This window comes from Pelodiscus sinensis, chromosome 10 (assembly GCF_052426305.1).
Source record: "Pelodiscus sinensis isolate ZL-2025 chromosome 10, ASM5242630v1, whole genome shotgun sequence".
Lineage (NCBI taxonomy): Eukaryota > Metazoa > Chordata > Testudines > Trionychidae > Pelodiscus > Pelodiscus sinensis.
Genome location: NC_143061.1, coordinates 47411677 through 47431446, shown reverse-complemented (window position 1 = coordinate 47431446; position 19770 = coordinate 47411677). Strand labels below are relative to the sequence as shown.

The following is a 19770-nucleotide window of genomic DNA, read 5'->3' as shown; positions in this document are numbered from 1 at the left end:
CCTACAGCAGTTGACTCTTTCTTGGCTCCTGCCTCTGCTCATTCTTGCATAGTAGCAAATTGCGTCCTTTTGTTGAAAGGACCAAACCTCTCAAGCAGAAATGTAATCGCACAAAGCAGCGTTTCCCAAACTATGGGCCTCGGCCCTGTACCAGGCTGCGGGAAAAAAATACCGGGCCTCAGCGTGCCTGGTGGCTGCCGGCCCTTAGGCCGATTCGACTGATTTGGTCGAATTGGGCCCCGCGCCCCTGAACACAGAAGTGCCGGTGAGTCACACAGCCGGGGCCTTGCTCCACCAATATGTGGAGCTGGGTCTCTCCCCCGGTTCTGCCTGGAGCGGGCCCCGGGCTCTGGACCCCCAGCAAATTCTCCCACCCCAACCCCGGACCGTCCCTGCCGTGCGCAGTGCCTCCTTGCCGCCTGCTGCTGCCCATGGCGAACAGGTGAGTGCTAACAGGGAGTTTAGAGAGGGAGTTCTCCAGGTAAAGGAGAAGCAGATACAGGACTCTTGATGGAAGTGTGTTTGGGGCTTTCTTGCTGTGTGCTGAGCTTGTGTTTGTGAGTGAGGGTTGGTGTGTGTTCTTTTTTGTTTGTTTGTTTGTTTGTTTGTTTGTTTGTTTGTTTTCCCCTGTGTTTGAGAGTGAGGCTTTTTCCCCCCCCACTTCCCCTTTGCCCTGCCCCTCCCCTTGATGGAGTTTGTGCTGTGATTGGCTATGATTGGTAGGGGCTGTGATTGGCAGGTGGAAACTGTTGGCTTCTAATTCTTCCCAGGACAGCAGACACTTACAATGCCTGGAGAAAAGGACATGACTACATTGTGTGGTCTCTATCTAATGTATGCTCCAAGTTTTCCATGGTTTTATTTTCTCTTCCAATTGGAGCACTGGAGTTAGACATAAGATCCTTAGTAAAACTCATAGCTAATCAGTGAGTATTCTCATCTGAAATCTACAGGCATTACTGCTCATATAGCGACAGGATTTTCCACTGACATGCCACCACTTAGCATATAGTCTGCCACTTCAAGGCAGCGCTGTTATACAGAGAAAGAGTGTTTAAACTAATTCCTTTAGGGCAGTCAAAAGTGTCCAGCAACAAAATGCAGGGCACTTTGTCTCAGCTTTGATTGACAGGTCAATGTAACAATACATTAGATAAGCCAAAAGCAATGAAAACAAAGATGCCTCACTGAAAACTGTATATGACAGAAATGTGCCTGGTTTCACAAAGAAACTAAAGCAGGCTAGATTACGGCTAACCTTTTTTTAAACTGGAGTCAAACCATTGGTGGTATCTTTTCTATGGCAGACATGATAAGACCTGATTCCTCTAGCACGTGCTATGAAATATTAATTACATATGTACATGTATATTTCTTAAGAAATCTGGTAGCCTGGGGATTGGAAATTAAGCTTTGTCTTTGTCTCTAAGAGCATGTCTACACAGCAGGACTAAAGTCGGAATAAGCTATGCAACTTCAGCTACACCAATTGCGCAGCTGAAGCTGAAATAGCTTATTTCGGCTTTGGCGCTGTGTAACACGGTGGACCTCCATCAAGGCACCTCCTACTGGCTCACTCAGGGATTTAGCATTTTTAGTGCTGGAGCACCCCCTTCTGGCTCGTGTCTCACCCGCTGTTATTGTTATTCTGCACCACTCTGTGTCAGAGCCCAGGTCTCACCCCAGCTGTGGTGCCCTCCTACTGCAGTGCACCCACACTCTGGAGTCCTCCCCTTCTTGGGTCCCTCAATCCCCCTATGCCCACCTTGCCTCAGTGACCCACTGCCAGTGTTCATCTAGCCCCTTGCCTCAGGGGCAAACTGCAGTCTGAAATGGCCACTCATCATTGGCAAGGGAGATTGTGGACCTGCTGCTTTTGCCTACCCTGACTGTCTCCCCACAGCCCTAGTACCCTGAGGCCTTGCTTCAGGCCTTGCAGCCTGGGAGCTTGCCTGGCCAGAGCTTCCCAAGCTCTGCCTTCCTCTAAGTCCAGAAGCCTCTAGCTTCCCTGGCAGCTAGGTACTTCCTGCTCCCCAGACAGGGTACGTCTAAACTACATGGCTCCGTCAACGGAGCCATGTAGATTCATTGTTTTGGCAAAGGCAAATGAAGCCGCGATATAAATGATCGCGGCTTCATTTACATATACATGGCTGTCGCGCTGAGCCAACAAACAGCTGATCAGCTGTTTGTCCGCTCAGCGCGCTAGTCTGGACGCTCCTCTACCGACATCAAAGCCCTTTGTCGGCAGCCCCGGTAAACCTCATCCCACGAAGAATAACAGGGCTGCCGACAAAGGGCTTTGATGTCGGCAGGGGAGCGTCCAGACTAGCGCGCTGAGCGGACAAACAGCTGATCAGCTGTTTGTTGGCTCAGCGCGGCAGCCATGTAAATTTAAATAAAGCCGCGATCATTTAAATCGCGGCTTCATTTGCCTTTGCCTATGTGTCTAATCTACATGCCTCTGACGACAGAGGCATGTAGTCTAGACACAGCCACAGAGCAAGAGTGAGTCTCTCCCTTCTTCCCACCTGGAGCCCTTATTTATACAGCCCACAGCTGCTATCTGCTGCAGCTGCTTGCTTCATGGCTCCAGCCCTCATTTCTGGGTCGGGGTTTTAACCCCTTAAAGGGCCAGTGCGGGGCAGATGCCCCATCACATGCTCTCTACACAACAGCAAGTCCAAGGTAGAGCACTCTTCCTCCAACTTTCCTTACTCCTTGTAAAAAGATGGTTACAGGAGTCAGAGTAAGAAGATCTCCAGCTCGACATTATTTTGACATTCTGTCGAAATAACTGCTGGTAGTTTAGATGTGGAAGATGTTATTTTGGAATAACAGGCGTTATTCTGAAATCACACTGCTGTGTAGATGTCCCCTACAGGGCCTGGACTGTGTTAAGAGTTGAGATGAATCTCTTCATTTCAAGTGGGCTAGTTAAAAGGTCACAGATTATTTCAGGCCTGGTGGCATTTAGTGTCTATCTCATAAACAAAGAGGAGTCTGACTCCCAGCATGGTGGGAAAGAAACGGCCTAGGTATAATTAAGATGCACACTGTAAAAACAACATACAAGAAGGAGAGGAGGAGAAGGAGAGGGAAACTACCATGCAAATTTGACTAAGTAATTTGGAAATCTATCTATTGGGTTATCTGGAGTGAGAGATCAGCCATCATAACCCCCTGTGGGAGTAGTGAAAATGAGCATAGAAAGAACAAACAAAAAAGTCACAATCTCTCTCAAGCTTCCTGATGTTGTGAGAACTTTAAAGAACAGGTGCTAAATTTCATTAAGTGTCTTTAGTTCTCCCTGGCAAAATACATTGCCTGCTAGCATTTACGAAACTACCAGTATTTGCATTAATATCGTTTCTGTGTATCATTTCCTTGATAGTTTATATTTGGATCTGAAATTGATGAAGAAATGGGTTTTGCCCACAAAAGCTCATGATACCATCTACATGTGGTGTTAGCCTTTAAAGTGCTACTAAACTATTTGTAGTTTTTTGAGGTTTGTTATGTCATCCTTAGTTTCTATGTGAGTAAATAGCACAACCTTCAGTCTGCCATGCATTTCTATATTTACATGCAACAGAAAAAGTCCCAGATGAGGTGGTCAATTTTATATGAGCTGGAAGAAGTTACATAGAGTACCTACATTTCAGATAAGCACTAGGTAAGCTGTTTTACGGAATTGTCCTGTGCTTCTTAACTAGGTTTAAACTATTCTGAATTTGCTTGCTCACACTAATTCTAACAAATATTTCATTGCCATTATTTTAAAGTTTGCTGAAATTGACTAATTTGCAGTCCTGCAAGGAATTTTAGCTTTAAGGATTTCTATGTGAACCAGGTAACCTGTGCATCTAAGTCCCATTGCTTTCCTGAATTAGGACCAGACTTCTGAATATTCACTTCTTCTGGCAATACTTCCAATCTTTGTAGTCTCAGAAATCTCCGAGGACTTAGGTTATGTTTTATTACAGAGGACAAGTGTAACCAAAAGAGCGGAAAGTTAAACATGAGAGCATATAACTTTAGAGAACAGATACAGTAAATGCTTTGTCAGTTTCCTAACATTCTCATCAGCTTCCCAATGTAATTGATCCTTTAGGATTTCTAACCCCAGTCTCAAAGTCTGTCATGTTTGAATTTGGAAAATGTGTTATAATGAAAAAAATACAATAAAATACCTAAGAATGTCTATGTGGTGAAAAGTGCCTATAAAAAGAAGTAGTGTAGGATTTCTTGTTTATCATCTCTCAGTGAACCCTAGATCACATCAGTTTTGTTTACAGAAGGATGGAAAATATATTACGTCTCACTGCTAGTGCTTCAAAATCAACCTGGGATTTCATATGCTGTGATGCTTGTGTATTATCAAGAGTAACAAGGATTCCGCAATTGAAACTCAGTTAATTCTGTTGATATGCGAGGCTGCTGGTATTATTATGTCAGTCATGCAAATGTGTCCAATGGTACCAACAGATCAAAATGTAGTAAATTTTGGCTCTGAGATGCATTCGTGAGCCAGTTTTGTTTGCAAATCTATTTGGTGTCCAACAGAGGAGCCAACAGCCCCTCCAGGCTTTGGGCAAGGGGGGGAGGCCTCCACAATCCTGTGGGGCTGGCCAGTGGACAAATAGCCCTCTGTGCCACCTGGAGCTCAGCGTGCATGCCCCCAGGCCTCAGAGTGCACAGAGTGTGCTGCGCGGTGCTTTGGCAGTGATGTAAAGGGCCCAGCTGGAGTAGCTGCCACCGCTGCCACAATAGAAGCAGCAGCAGCTGGGAACCCCATGCCCCTTTGCATTGCTGGGTTGCAGGTGAACTGTCTCCTCTCCCCCCGCCCCGTCATCAGCAGGCCTGGTATTCAAAAACACTAGGGCTACGTCTTCACTGGCATGATTTTCCGGAAATGCTTTTAACGGAAAAGTTTTCCGTTAAAAGCATTTTCGGAAAAGAGCGTCTAGAAAGCACTTTTTGCGGAAAAGCGTCCGTGGCCAATCTAGACGCGCCTTTCCTCAAAAAAGCCCCGATCGCCATTTTCGCAATCGGGGCTTTTTTGTGGAAAATAAGTCTCTGCTGTCTACACTGGACTTTTGCGCAAAAGTTTTCTGGAAAAAGACTTTTGCCCGAACAGGAGCAGCACAGTATTTCCGCAAAAGCACTGGCAATCTTACATGAGATCGTCAGTGCTTTTGTGGAAATTCAAGTGGCCAAGATAGACAGCTGGCAAGTTTTTCCGGAAAAACAGTTGCTTTTCCGGAAAAAATGGCCAGTCTAGACACAGCCTCAGGGTATGTCTACACTACAGTGTTATTTCGAAATAGCGTGTCCACTCTGAGTGGACTCTGAATCGCATTTAAGGCTGGCCAGAACTAGTTCCAGCAGAGCACCAGATCAGGACTTACTGTGTGGGGCTGCTGCCTGAGGCTATCTGAGGTCTGTGCTTAAAGGGAACCCTCCGGACAGCCAGTTCTCAAGTTTCCCTGCTTGCTTGTCTACCTCGATGAGGGACAGCAAAGCATTTTGTCTCTTCATGCTCTGGTTGCCCTCACTTGGGACACCACAGCACTCTGCAACATGGATCCAGAGCTGCTCCCGGGCTCTCATGTAAGATTGTCAGTGCTTTTGCGGAAATACTGTGCTGCTCCCGTTCGGGCAAAAGTCTTTTTCCAAAAAACTTTTGCATAAAAGGGCCAGTGTAGACAGCAGAGATTTATTTTCCGCAAAAAAGCCCCGATCACGAAAATGGCGATCGGGGCTTTTTTGCGGAAAAGCGCGTCTAGATTGGCACGGACGCTTTTCCGCAACAAGTGCTTTTGCAGAAAAGCATCCTGCCAATCTAGATGCTCTTTTCTGAAAATGCTTTTAACAGAAAACTTTTCCGTTAAAAGCATTTCCGGAAAATCATGCCAGTGTAGACGTAGCCTGAGAGTGGCAGGAAGGGTTTAGTTCGGCTAGAAAAAACGGATTGTTTGGGGGTGTCTATGACATTTTAATAGATTGAAAAGGGTTCTGTATGCTCAAAAAGGTTGGGAACCACTGGCCACTGATCTGGGCTGTCCAGAAAGGGCTGAGAGCGCAGAGCATCAGTTGGGTTTTTCTGATCCCGGACGGGCAATGTAATTCACTGTGCTGCTGCAGGTAATCACCATGGGTGCTGCAGGCTAGAGCGTGGCTGGTGTTTCCTCCCAGGCTGCTGGGGTCAGAGCTGATGTACCAGCATTGTGGTTAAACTCAGATACTCAAACAATCTATTTCTAATTACATTTGATTGCCAGGTTTATAGAAGACAATTACATAGATCAATTATAATTACTATTTATAAAGTAAATTAATGCTATTTGATAACATGCAAAGGCTGATAAATAATGAATCATCACTTTACTCAGTCTGGCTCAATGATACTTATTTCACAGCAGTTTTAATACCACATGCTACTGCAAGTTGTAAATCCCAATGGCAAGTTAAATCAAACAGCATGATACAAAGAATCCCTAAATCTTAAGCTTAGAGAAATCTTAAAAACAGCTTAAATTTAATTTAAATTTAATAGCAGTCCCAACTGATGGCTACATTGTGGATTTGCCATAAGCCCTGGGTAAGGAGAAGTACAAAGTTGCACTTTTCCTGGATCAACTTGTGACACAGAGTCATAACTACTCAGTTCCTCATTGCCTCTCACACCCCAGAAGAAAATAATTCACCTAGCTCATTTTCTGGGGCAGATCATTTTTGCCTCCATATCTTCAAGAGCAGATGAGGTTAGGCCCAATAATCATTGCTTATACATTGCCTGTTTTCTCCCTCATGTTATGCCCTTCACTTATGTTGAATAATTAGGATGAGTTCATGTATAAACATGGCAAATTCTGAAGACAAAAGCTATAAACCAGGGGTCTCAAACTCCTGGCCCGTGGGCCAGTCCCAGCCTGAGTGAGTGCATAATCCAGACCAGGACTTCCCGTGGGCCAGAGGGGGTGGCTATCTGTTACCAGCCCCCAAGCCTCACCTTTTCCCACCATCTACCCTCACTTCCCACCCCACATCTCCTGAGCATGATGCTGTGGGGATTACCATGAGGAATTGCTGTGAGGTACCAGGCTCCCCACTGATCCCCAAAGCTGCGTGCTTGTGGGACAGGGTGCCATGGGGCAGAGGACAGGGCAACGTTGGAAAGCGGTGGGATTTGGGGGCTGGTAATGGACATCCCCCATCCCAGGCTCCCTAACCCACGGGGGAGTCCCGGTCTGGATTGCACAACCACGGCTATAAACATTCTTTCAACTGGACAAGAAAATCTGCTTAATTTAAATGAAAACCAATTGCTCTTAAATCTGTTAGCTCTAGCTAATTTGGATTAATGATATTCCTGCAGCTTGCGAAGAGTTATGTTGAAGCAATTGTACAATAGACCCATGATGAATTCATCCCTGAAACTGAGCAGTTCAGATAGACAGCAAGCCCAGCTAATGGGGAGTGAGGGCAGACTGAGTTAATCATGTTTCTAGTAAACCTGTTGGCAGACCATCTTTCCTTTCATGGCTGAGCAGGTTAGCAATGACGCTCAGATAAGGAGACCTTTTGAAAGTTGAGTATGAGGCTAACTGATCTAGTCAAACTTTATACTGACTCTGGTATTCTATGGAAATCAGTCACCACAGATGTAGGGAGCCACTCTGGCAGCAAACAACTCTGCTCCAGGCTGGAGGAAAATTCCACCAGCATAAGAACATCATAGAGCGGCATAGCCAGCTTCACACTTGTCATAAGCCACTGTGTAATGAACGGAACTACAGATATGGAGGCATCTCCACAGCCCTCAGCCCTCCAAAGGATCTTGGTTGCTTAGTAGTCCAGGGTACGTCTAAACTACATGGCTCCGTCAATGGAGCCATGTAGATTAGTCAGGACAGCAAAGGGAAATGAAGCCACGATTTAAATAATCACAACGTCATTTAAATAAAAATCAGCTGATTGTTGGCTCAGCGCGGCAGTGTCACGTTTCATGAGGCATAAAGGATCTGCCAATGAAGGGTTCTGGGGTTGGCAGATTCCCGTCTAGACTGCTGTGCTGAGCCGACAATCAGCTAATCGGCACATCGCGGCGGCCATTTTGATTTTGATTTAAATGAAGCCGCGATTATTTAAATAGATCTTGTTTCCTAGATTTGTAATAATTTTTGTTGCTCTTCTCTGGACTTCCTGCAATTAATCCACATCTTTCCTGAAATGTGGGGTCCAGAACTGGACTCAGAACTCCAGCTGAGGCCTAATCAATGCAGAATAGAGCAGAAGAATTACTTTTCCAGATAATAAGGTGATAAATAAAAGAGTTCTTTGGTTCTGTGCTTCCGAATAGCATACGATATACCTCAGCTTTTTAACCTTCAGACTCCTTCTAAGACCCAATATGGAAAAGCTTTTAATTGTGAAGACTTGCTTACCTGGTTAAAATGATGAAGTTTGTCAATTAAATGGCTGATGAGAGGGTCTAATCCTTTGACTTTTAATTCTGGATTGTTAATTTGTGCCTTCAGTCCATTGGAAACAACTCTGCTGGTATAACTAGAAAGGAAAAGGAACCAAAGGTTAATCAGGAAGAAAATATTCACCCTAAAAGAGAGTAATATTTTGCCAGGCTATTTTCATTAGAACATACATACATTTTCCTTAATGTGAAAACAAAGCAAATATATTTGTACATATAAAAACTATAAAATATAAAAAGACTATAATATTTGTAAATGGCATGATTAGTGCAAACAATTCTTTCATCATCAGCAGCAGCAGCTTTAACTATTCAAATATCATGACCAATTCCTAAAAAGACCACGAGAGACTTAATTTTTTTTCAGGTTTCTCATTTGTATTTTGGTGTTTCAGTATTTCCAGTTTATGTTTCAAGCTTTTTGGTGTAACTCTAAGGGCTCAAAAGTTGCTTTAAAATTCAAAATTGAGGTTCTCATATAATCACTGGAATCCAGGAGCTTTAAGAAAGACAACAAACACCACAAGACTTGCAGTAAAATCACAAGTTGGTAACAATTTCTCAGCCAGCAGGGGAAATTTTTCACTCATTGATGAGAGGCTTTTCAGGCTTCTAAGCAATTGTGAAGATGAGACTTCCCACTGGGTTTCAGCCACAGAAATTCTGTAAGAACTCCTTCAGGCATCACAATCTGATAAATCACTGGTCTTCCTCTCAGTCGTGCCTTATCTTTATCATATTTTTTGAAATAACAGGCGTGCTGTTTCACCATCCTGGTGAACCTCGTTGCACGAGGGTTAAGGGATGGCTCGAAATAGTGTGTTATTTCTAAATTTGGAGCTGTGTAGATGCACCAGATTTCAAAATAAGCAATTTCTAAATAGATTTGAGATAAGATACTTAATTATCATAGCTGTGTAGACACACCCATAGATTCTCAGGCCGGAGGAGAGCACTGTGATAATCTAGTATGACCTCCTTTACAACAGAAACCAAAGAATTTACCCCAAAATAATTCCTAGAGAAGATCTTTTAGAAAAACATATAACCTTGACTTATAAATTGTCAGTGATGGAGAATCCATCATGAGCTTTGATAAATTGTTCTAACAGTTAATTATTGTAATAATTAAAAATGTACACCCGATTTCAAGTAGTACTTTATTCTTATCAAATCCTGAAATGTCTGTATCAATAACCTACAGATTATAAAGACAAGAAAAGTTGTCTAAAAACATAATCTGTATGCAGCAGTTCTAACCTATTCTAACCCATATGCTATTCTGCCAGCTTGCAATGACTAGCATATGAAGGAAAAATAACTAATCTGTTTCAAAACTGTGGATTTAATAGCTACATTATTCTACTGATCTACTTGAAAAAGCAGAAAATGTAATTTAAAAAATATTAACAGCTTTCAGAGAATGCCATTTCAATGATTTTAGTTCATACAACTATCTTAAGATTGAAATGGGTAAAAAAGCAAACTGTTGGCATGAATAGTATTTTGCATATAAATATACATTTATTTCTTTATTTGTACTAATGTTTTGGCTTAAAGCATTTTTTTCAAAGTCAGAATGATACAGTTTATTTTGAAACGCTGTATTATTTTTTAGTTGTAATCTGAAAGGGGACAAAATAAAAGATCCTCCCAAACTACCAAAGAAAAACTAAGATGAAAGATGCTGCCTATGCAATGTCCAAAGCTATCTCAGTATTTCCATTGGATAGCTAAACATTTCAGAGAACAAACCTTAACCCTGAAAGATTCCAGACAGCTGATGGAGCTGCATTACATATAGGAATGATGCTATTTAGCCACATGAGACTAGGAAATGGGGGTAACATTATCACACTATTCCCTTCCCTGTTCCCTGCAGGAGTTTGGTTACAAGCATCTGATCAAAGCTATGATAGGCAGCAGTCCCATGTATTATTGATCAGTGTCCAGCTGTGAGACCATTTCCCTCGCTCTATTTCCCTCAGGATGCTATTACTGTGAGCAGGGCCACTATATGCCATTAAGCACCCCAGTGTCTAATCTGTGGCAGCTAATGGTCTATGCTCTTCCCGGATCAAAAAGAAACTCTGAATTCAAATTACCAGGCTGAATGGACACAGTCTGAATAATGACGTCAGCTTCTGCATATACTTACGTAGGGATTAAAGAACAACATGAAAACACCACTAAAATTCATGTTTTTATATACACTGAATGTCTTCATTTATTTTTAAAATAACATTAGTATCTGGTGTATTTGATATTACAAGAAGGTCTTTTCAAGGAACACACTGAACTCATATGTGAGGTTTTACAGATTTTAGCCAGTCTGAAAATCAAATGAGTTATGCAGAGATTATTTTGACTAATTATTAATGGTTTTTTATAGACCACTGAATGAATAATTTGAGGTTATAATGAATTTTTTCATGTACAATATTCATAATTTTTTTCTGTAAGCCATTCTTGCATGTTCAAATATTTCCTCTGTCCTGGCAGATTGTGAATTAAAAATCATGTTCTTTTGATCTATAAAAATCATGATAATCCTATGCTCTGTCCTCACATATAAACAGCTGAATACAAAACAATCACATACAAAAAGTTTCCATAACAAAAGTTTCCCCACTATCTCTACCCATCAAGCTGAATAACGCTCCAGAAACATGTCCAAGATAAATCCTTCTCCTTCCAGAAGTCTGGAGAGGCAGATGTGGGTAAGTCACTAATTTTATTAACCAACGAACAAAATAGAGTTAAACTTTACAGTTAACTATCTCATCCCTATCTGTTTTGTGCATCTTTGTATATGCCTGCTCAACAGTAAAAGTATTCTGGAGATATGAATTCCCTTCATGTGAAATCTCCCTTGCTGAAGATTAAGCCCATTACTTATTCTCCACGTCCACCCTGAAAGAAGGACAAAAAACTTTGCACAGTAACCCTTAGAAACTGTTGTTAGGTTTTCCTTCAGTCTTCTTTTCTCAGGGCTAAACACATTCACCTTTTGTAACCTTTCTTCATCTGCCCGGGCTTTTAACTCCTTTTTATATATCCCAGAATATTAGCCTTTTTTGCAGTTGCATCACAACCCTCATTCCATATTTGAACCACAGTCACCCCCAGATCCTCTCCAGCAGTACTACCACTTAGGCAGTTATTCTGCACTTGAGCATTTGATTTTTCCTTCCTAAGTGACATAGGGTATGTCTACACTACAAAGTTAATTCGAACTAACAGACGTTAGTTCAAATTAACTTTGATAGGCGCTACACTAGCGCTCCGCTAGTTCGAACTTAATTCGAACTAGCGGAGCGCTTAATTCGAACTAGGTAAACCTCATTCTACGAGGACTAACACCTAGTTCGAATTAGCTAGTTCGAATTAAGGGCTGTGTAGCCACTTAATTCGAACTAGCGGGAGGCTAACCCTTCCCAGCTTGCCCTGGTGGCCACTCTGGGCACAACCAGGGAAACTTGTCTGCCCCCCTCCCAGCCCCGGAGCCCTTAAAGGGGCACGGGCTGGCTACACAGTTTGTGCCAGTTGCAAGCCTGCCAGCACCCAGCCAGCAGACCCTGCACCTGGCACGCCATGAGCCAGCCACCCGATGCCACCCAGCCCTCCGCCTCTTCCCGGGACCTGCCTGGCGGCTCCCAGGAGCCTGCTCAGGGCCGCAAGAGGCGGGCGCCCGCTTGGTCTAGTGCGGAGATCGTGGACCTCATCGAGGTTTGGGGGGAAGCCTCCAATGTCCACGATCTCCGCACTAGCCACAGGAACGCAGCTGTCTACGGCCGCATGGCTGACAGCCTGGCCGCCAGAGGCCACCAGCGGACCCGGGAGCAGGTCCGCTGTAAAATAAAGGACCTGCGGCAGTCCTACTCCCGGGCCTGCCTGCCAGGGGCCGACCCGGAGGCCTGCCCCCACTTTCAGGCCCTGGACCGCATCCTGGGGGCTCACACTGTCCATGCCCCCCGGGTGGTCATCGACCCTGGGGCAGAGGGACCCATCCTGGACACCGAGGAGGAGGAGCTGGAGGACGCCGCGAGCCAGGAGCCTGCCGGGAGCCTGCCCAGGACCCAGGACCCCCGAGGAACCCCACAGACAACATCTGCTGTGTCGTCCGAGGCCGGGAAGGCCTCCACCTGTGAGTACCATCATGCTCCCCTTATGTGTACCGGGGGGGGTGGAAGGGAGAGGGAGCCCAGGGACTGTGCACCTGGGCCTTGCCCACCATGGAGCAGCAGCTGGGTGTAATGCAGGGGCCTTGGCCTTGCAGAGGGGGGCTGGGTTTCACCCACCTTGTCCCCAGGGAGAACTGACTGCTGCTCTTGTTTCGCAGCACCTGGGACTGCAGAGCGCACCACCCCGCCTGCAACAGCCACCCGCGCCCGGGCCAGCAGGTGTGCCAGGAATGAGGAGGACTACCAGCGGCAGCACCTCCGGTTCATGGTGCAGCTGCTCCGCAACCAGGAGCACTGGGTCCGGGAGGACATTCGGCTGCGCCAGCGGAGTGTGGATGCGCTGGAGGAGCAGGGCCGTGGCCTTAGAGGCCACCTCCAAACCCTGGTGGACAGATTCCTGCCTCCTCCTGCTCCGGCTCCTGCGGCTGCCCCTGCTCCCTCTCCCACTTCCTCCGCACCTCCCATCCCTCCTGTCCCACCGTCCACACCCGCTCTCCCCCAAGGCCCCCGCACCCGCAATGTTGCGAGACGGGAGAGCCATCTGGACCCCCAAGCCTGAGCTTTCCCTTCCCTTCCTCCCCTTCCACCCCCTTCCAGCTCCCTCCTCCCACCCCAGTTATGTAAAATAAAGAGAGGTTTTTTTTTGCCAAAACAGGTGTCTTTATTTGACATTAGGAAGGGAGGTTAGGGAGGGGAAAGGGGAAGAGGGGGAGGGGGGAAGAAGGCCCCAGTGGGGCATGCAGGGAGAGTTCAGTCCTCCTCCTCCACCTGGAAGCTGCAAGGGATCCGGACAGCCCCCCGCTGGGCTTCCCGGACGGCAGCGGTGCGGGGCTGAGCGTACTGGCCATATACGCCTCCCCCTTCCTCTCGCACAAATTGTGCAGCACACAACATGCTGCCACCACGGGAGGGATGTCGTGCTCGGTGAGGTCGAGGCGGGTGAGGAGGCACCTAAATCGGGCTTTCAGTCGCCCGAAGGCCCGCTCTATCACGATGCGGGCCCTGGTCAGCCTCGCATTGAAGGCCTGGTGGGAGGGGTTGAGGTGTCCCGTGTAGGGCTTCATGAGCCAGGGCTGTAGGGGGTAGGCCGCATCCCCCACCAGGCACACGGGCATGTCCACGTCCCCGACCCTGATGTGGCGGTCGGGGAAGAAGGTCTCTGGCACACGGAGGAGTTCCGGTACACCCTGGCGTCGTGTGCCTTGCCGGACCAGCCCACATTAATGTCCGTGAACTGTCCTCGGTGGTCACACATGGCCTGCAGGAGGACGGAGAAGTACCCCTTGCAGTTGACATACTGGGAGGCCTGGTGTTCCGGGGCACGGATGGGGATGTGCATCCCGTCGATGGCCCCCCCGCAGTTGGGGAAGCCAAGGGCGCCAAACCCCCAGATGACGGCGTCCGGGTCGGTGAGGCGGACCACCCTGCGGAGCAGCACCCGGTTGATGGCCTTGACCACCTGCGGAGAGAAAAAGCAAAGCGCAAATCAGTGGGGCACCCGGGTGGCTGGGAGTGCTCATGCCCTGGCAGTGCCCCGCGCCCCACTCCCAGGAGCAACCCCCCCGGGCAGCGTGTAGTAAAGCCGGGAGAGACTGGCCCCTCCGGTGTGGGGCACTTTCGCCTCCTCCCCCCACTCCTCCCATTTTCTCTCGGGCGGCCCATCCCCTCCTTGCAACCCCCCTTTGCCCCCGGCCCAGTGGCTGGCGAGTGCCGTACCTGCATGAGCACCGCTCCGATGGTGGATCTCCCCACGCCGAACTGGTTCCCGACGGATCGGTAGCTGTCCGGCGTGGAGAGCTTCAGGAGGGCGATGGCCACACGCTTCTGGAGGGGGATGGCGGGCCTCATGCGAGTGTCCTTTCTGTGCAGAGCAGGGGCGAGCCACTCACAGAGCTCCAGGAAGGTGTCCCTCTTCATCCTGAAGTTCTGGGTCCACTGTTGGTCTCCCCAGCGCTCCAGGACGATGCGGTCCCACCAGTCGCTGCTGGTGTCCAGACACCAGATGCAGCGGGGCACGCCAGCACCCGGGTGCCGCCGCAGCTGTGCCATGGCCCCCAGGGTGGCCAGGCGGAGAGGCAGAGGGCTGATGTGCACCAGGTGGAACCAGGCAGCCTCCAGCCATTGCTGGCAGGCTTGCAGCAGCAAGTCCATAAACTGCACGAGAAAGTGCAGGGCGAGCTCTGGCTCCATGTTGCCACCTGCGGCGGCGGCCCCGAAGGGAAGCACCAACACAGACGGGCGCAGACAAAAACGCTTTGCTGTCCCTCGGCAAGGTAGGCAAGCAAGCGGAAAAGCTGAGAACCGGCTGTCCAGGGGGGTCCCTTTAAGCACGAGCCTCAGACAGCAGCCACACAAAGCAACTACTGACCTGATGCCCTGCCAGAACCGGTTTCAGCCACCCTTAAATACTCCCCTGCATCCAATTAGTGTGGACGCGCTAGTTCGAATTAGCAAAATGCTAATTCGAACTAGTTTTTAGTTCTAGATGCGCTAGTTAGAATTAACTAATTCGAACTAAGTTAGTTCGAATTAGCGCTGTAGTGTAGACATACCCATACTTTGAACTTATCTTTATTGACTTCTCCAATTTGTCAAGGTCATTTTGAATTCCAAGCCTGTCCTCTAAAACACTTGCAACTTTATCCACACGGGTGTCATCTGCAAATTTTATAAGCTCATTCCCCACTCCACTGTCTAAGTCATTAAAGAAAAGATTGATTTGTTCTGGGCCCAGAACTGACCCTTCTGGAACGCTACTAGATACAGTCCTCTTCAGGTTGACAGGAAACCACCTATAACTATTCTGTGAGTATGGTCTTTCAGTCAATCATTCACTCATTTTGTAGTAATTTCATTTCAACCACAATATTCTGGTTTGCTTATGAGATTGTCATGTGGGAGTGTGTAAAAAGCCTTACTAAAATGAAGATATAGCACATCTACTGCTTCCCCTAATCACTAGGCCTGTAAACCTGGCAAAGAAGGAATTTGGGTTGCTTTGACATTTGTTCTTGACAAATATAAGCTTGTGCTTTATAATCTTATTGTCCTGCAACAATTTACAAATTGATTGTTTCCAGTGTCTTTCCCACTAGTGAAGTAAGGCTGAGTGGTCTATAATCCCAGGGGCTGTCTTTGTTCCCTTTTTAAAGATAGGAGCTATGTTTGCCCTTTTCTAGTCTTCTGGAACCTCACCCATCCTCCAAGAATTCTCAAAATTAATAATTAAATTTTCAAAATTGCTTCTGCTAGTTCCTTAACTATACTAGGATGAATTTCACTAGACTTTGCTGACTGCAATATACACCTAGCTTATCTAAACATTTTTTAACCTCATCTCTCCCTACTTTGCTTGCATTCCTTCATGATTGTTGTTAATATTTAGTATCTGACCACCTATCCAGTCAATATTAACCTTTCTAGTGAAGAATGAAGCAAATAGCTCAGCTTTCTTGATGCCATCAGTTATTGACTTCCTCCTATACAGGACTACATTTTCCTTCACTTTTCTCTTGCTCCTAATTTATTTAAACAACCTCTTCATTGCCTTTTAAGTCCCTTTCTAGGGGTTACTTATTTAGTGTATTAACCCATCTAATTTTCTTCCTGCATGCTTATACTATTCTTTTGTACTCTTGTTAGCAATTTATCCATGTACTCGCTTTTTTATATTATTCCTTTTTTGATTTTCAGGTCATTAAAGGGGTCCTGATGGAGCCTCTTAATATTCTTTCATATCAAATTAGTTTGTGGGGTTCCTTTAATAGCCTATCTTTGAGATACTTCCAGCTCTTCTGCAGTCCTGTCCCCCTTAGATTTTCTTCCCGTGGAACGTGAGCTTGCAGTAGTCGGAGTGTGTTAAAGTCTGTGGTTTTGAAGTCTGTTGTTCTTATTTTACTGCTATAACTCTTTCCTTTCCTTAGAATCATGAAACCTATCATTTCACGATCACTTTCACCCCAATTGCCTTCCTCCTGGTCAGAGTCAAAATGGCTTGTTATATCCTCCATCCATTTTCTGGAACAAAATGTTGTATCTCATACGTACCAAGAATGAATTGGACATTCTGTGTTTGCCATGTTAGTTTTCTGGCAGATGTCCGAATAATTAAAGTTCCTCATTACTAGTAAGTCTTGTGTTTTGGACATGCCTGTCATTTGTTCCAGAAATGCTTTGCCCATTGATGTAATGATATATAATAGAGCCTCTGCTATATTCACTGTTCGCTGCAAGCTGTACACTTGTGTGGCCACTCATGAGAGATTCAAATGCCACTCGCTGATTAGCACAGTGTCCACAGCTAGATTTTTTGTTTCTATTGGTAGGGCACGTTCTCACATATATCGGTGCACATAAAAATTATTCTGCAAATTTATGAAAAAAATCTTACACAAATAGAAAAGATTAGAGGAACTTTGCCTAATTTTTACCTCTTTCACTCACTCCCAATTTGTACCTCTTTCACCATTACCTACAGTCTCCCAGCTGGTCTGTCTCCCACCTTTTTTTGCCCCTCAGAACAAATATATGTATATATCCTTGATGTATAATACATACTTCATCCCTTTTTACCCAGTCCTTCCTGAATAATCTATACCCAATATAACAATATTCCACTTATAAGAGTTATCCCACATGTCTCTGTAATGCCAATTAGGTTATAATTTAACTTGTGTACTAATACTTCTATTTCTTCCTGTTTATTCCCCATACTCCTTCCATTCAAATACAGACAGCTAATATGCTGAGTAGATTTCCCCACTCCTTTCCCTTTCGGTGCTCCTAATTTTGGGGGAGTAGGAGCCCCCATTATGTTATCATAGAATCATAGAACCATAGAGCTGGAAGAGACCTCAGAAGGCCATCAAGTCCAGTTCCCTGCCCAAGGCAGGACCAATTCCAATTAAATCAACCCAGCCAGGGCTTTGTCAAGCCGAGACTTAAACACCTCTAGGGATGGAGACTTCACTACTTCCCTAGGTAACCCATTCCAGTGCTTCACCACCCTCCTAGTGAGATAGTTTTGCCTAATATCCAACCTGGACCTCTTCCACCGCAACTTAAGACCACTGTTCCTTGTTCTGCCTTCCATCACTACTGTGAACAGTCTTTCTCCATCCTCTTTGGAACCTCCCTTCAGGAAGCTGAAGGCTGCTATCAAATCCCCCCTCACTCTTCTCTTCTGCAGACTAAATAGACCCAACTCCCTCAGCCTCTCGTCGCAGGTCATATGCTCCAGCTCCCTAGTCATTTTGGTTGCCCTCCGCTGGACCCTCTCCAATGCATCCCCATCCTTCCTCTAATTGGAGGCCCAGAACTGAACACAATACTCCATATGTGGCCTCACCAGAGCCGAATAAAGATGAATAATCACATCTCTGGATCTTCTGGCAATGCTCCTCCTAATGCAACCTAATATGCCATTAGCCTTCTTGGCTACAAGGGCACACTGTTGACTCATATCCAGCTTCTCATCCACTGTAATCCCCAGGTCCTTTTCTGCAGAATTGCTACTTAGCCATTTGGTCCCCAGCCTGTAGCAATGCTTGGGATTCTTCCATCCCAAGTGCAGGACTCTACACTTGTCCTTGTTGAACCTCATCAGTTTTCTTGTGGCCCAATCCTCCAATTTGTCTAAGTCACTCTGGACTCTTTCCCTGCCTCCCAGCATATCTACCTCTCCCCCTAGCTTAGTGTCATCCGCAAACTTGCTGAGGGTGCCATCCAGGTAATTAATAAAGATGTTGAAAAAAATTGGTCCCAGAACCGAACCTTGGGGCACTCCTCTAGAAACCAACCGCCATCCTGACATCGAGCCATTGATCACTACCTGCTGAGCCTGACCTTCCAGCCAGCTTTCTATCCTTCTTACCGTCCATTTATCCAATCCACATTCCGTTAACTTGCTGGCAAAAATATTGTGGGAGACGGTTTCAAAAGCCTTGCTAAAGTCAAGGTATATCACATCCACTGACTTTCCCATATCCACAGAGCCAGTTACCTCATCATAGAAGCTAATCAGATTGGTCAGGCATGACTTGCCTTTCTTGAATCCATGCTGACTATTCCTGATCACCTTCCCCTCTTCCAAGTGCTTCAAAATTGATTCCTTGAGGATCCCCTCCATGATTTTTCTAGGGACTGAGGCAAGGCCTATAGTTCCCTGTATTGTCCTTCTTCCCTTTCTTAAAGATGGGCACTACATTTGCCTTTTTCCAATCATCCGGGATCTCTCCCAATCTCCACGACTTTTCAAAGATAATGGCCAAAGGCTCCTAAATGACATTTGCCAACTCCCTCAGTACCCTCGGATGCACTCATATGCACCATTTTCACTTTCTCTTCTGTGTTTTCTTGATTCAGCTCTTTGCATATCTGGCCTTTTGACCCACAGGGCAGTATAACGAGTGTTTCCCCCCTCACCCATGCAGAGGTTAGTGCACAATACAATAGACATAATATCAAGAAAACTGTAACACTAAGGAGTAATTTGAAATAAGTCATCAGCCATATCAACTTACATCTTATCAACTCTTTCTTCTGAAAAATGGGCATGCATACTAGAGATGAGTTTTATACCGCCTCGATGGCGATCATGGTATTCCACTGGGTCACCAAACAATTTCCTACAGTCACAGTGGAGACCTTTTATAATAATTTCTGAAACACTAATTATTTGGCTACTGTCTGTTGACCTACTGGATGACACTACCAACTGATGGGCTCCTAGTGATCCCTTTGGAATGAAAGATCCAGTATAAAAAGTGACTGACAGTATGGTGCTTCATCCAGTAGCAATTCCATCAATACCGCTACCCAGTGATACCTGTTGGGTACTATTTTTTGTTTTGTGTTATATTTTTTTTATTTGTGCAAAGAAATATCCCAGTTCTTTGTTATCTGGATTATTGAGTCATTGGTTTGCACAGGGGGAGGTGATACTCACACATTCCCATACTGGTCTTTCATAGAGATGGAGTAACTGACCGACCTGACCCAGACCTCCCTACCCAGTGTTCTCCACCCTCCAGGCCTGGATGGGCCCTCAGGATGGATGTGTCTCTCCTGGTACTAGCACCACATTTTCTCAAG

General features: G+C 45.9%; 1 protein-coding gene and 1 pseudogene across 4 annotated transcripts in view; both read right to left on the bottom strand.

Annotated features, from left to right (window-relative positions):
- LOC102447587 (glypican-5-like) overlaps positions 1-19770 on the bottom strand; it is a 749086-nt gene that overhangs the window by 330836 nt on the left and 398480 nt on the right. For all 4 annotated transcript variants that reach the window (XM_075937487.2, XM_089780880.1, XM_006125190.4 and 1 more), the window contains one exon: positions 8451-8571. In XM_075937487.2, the coding sequence (XP_075793602.2) occupies positions 8451-8571 (121 nt within the window). The remainder of the gene's footprint in view (positions 1-8450; positions 8572-19770) is intronic.
- Positions 11386-15633, bottom strand: LOC149523872 (uncharacterized; annotated as a pseudogene).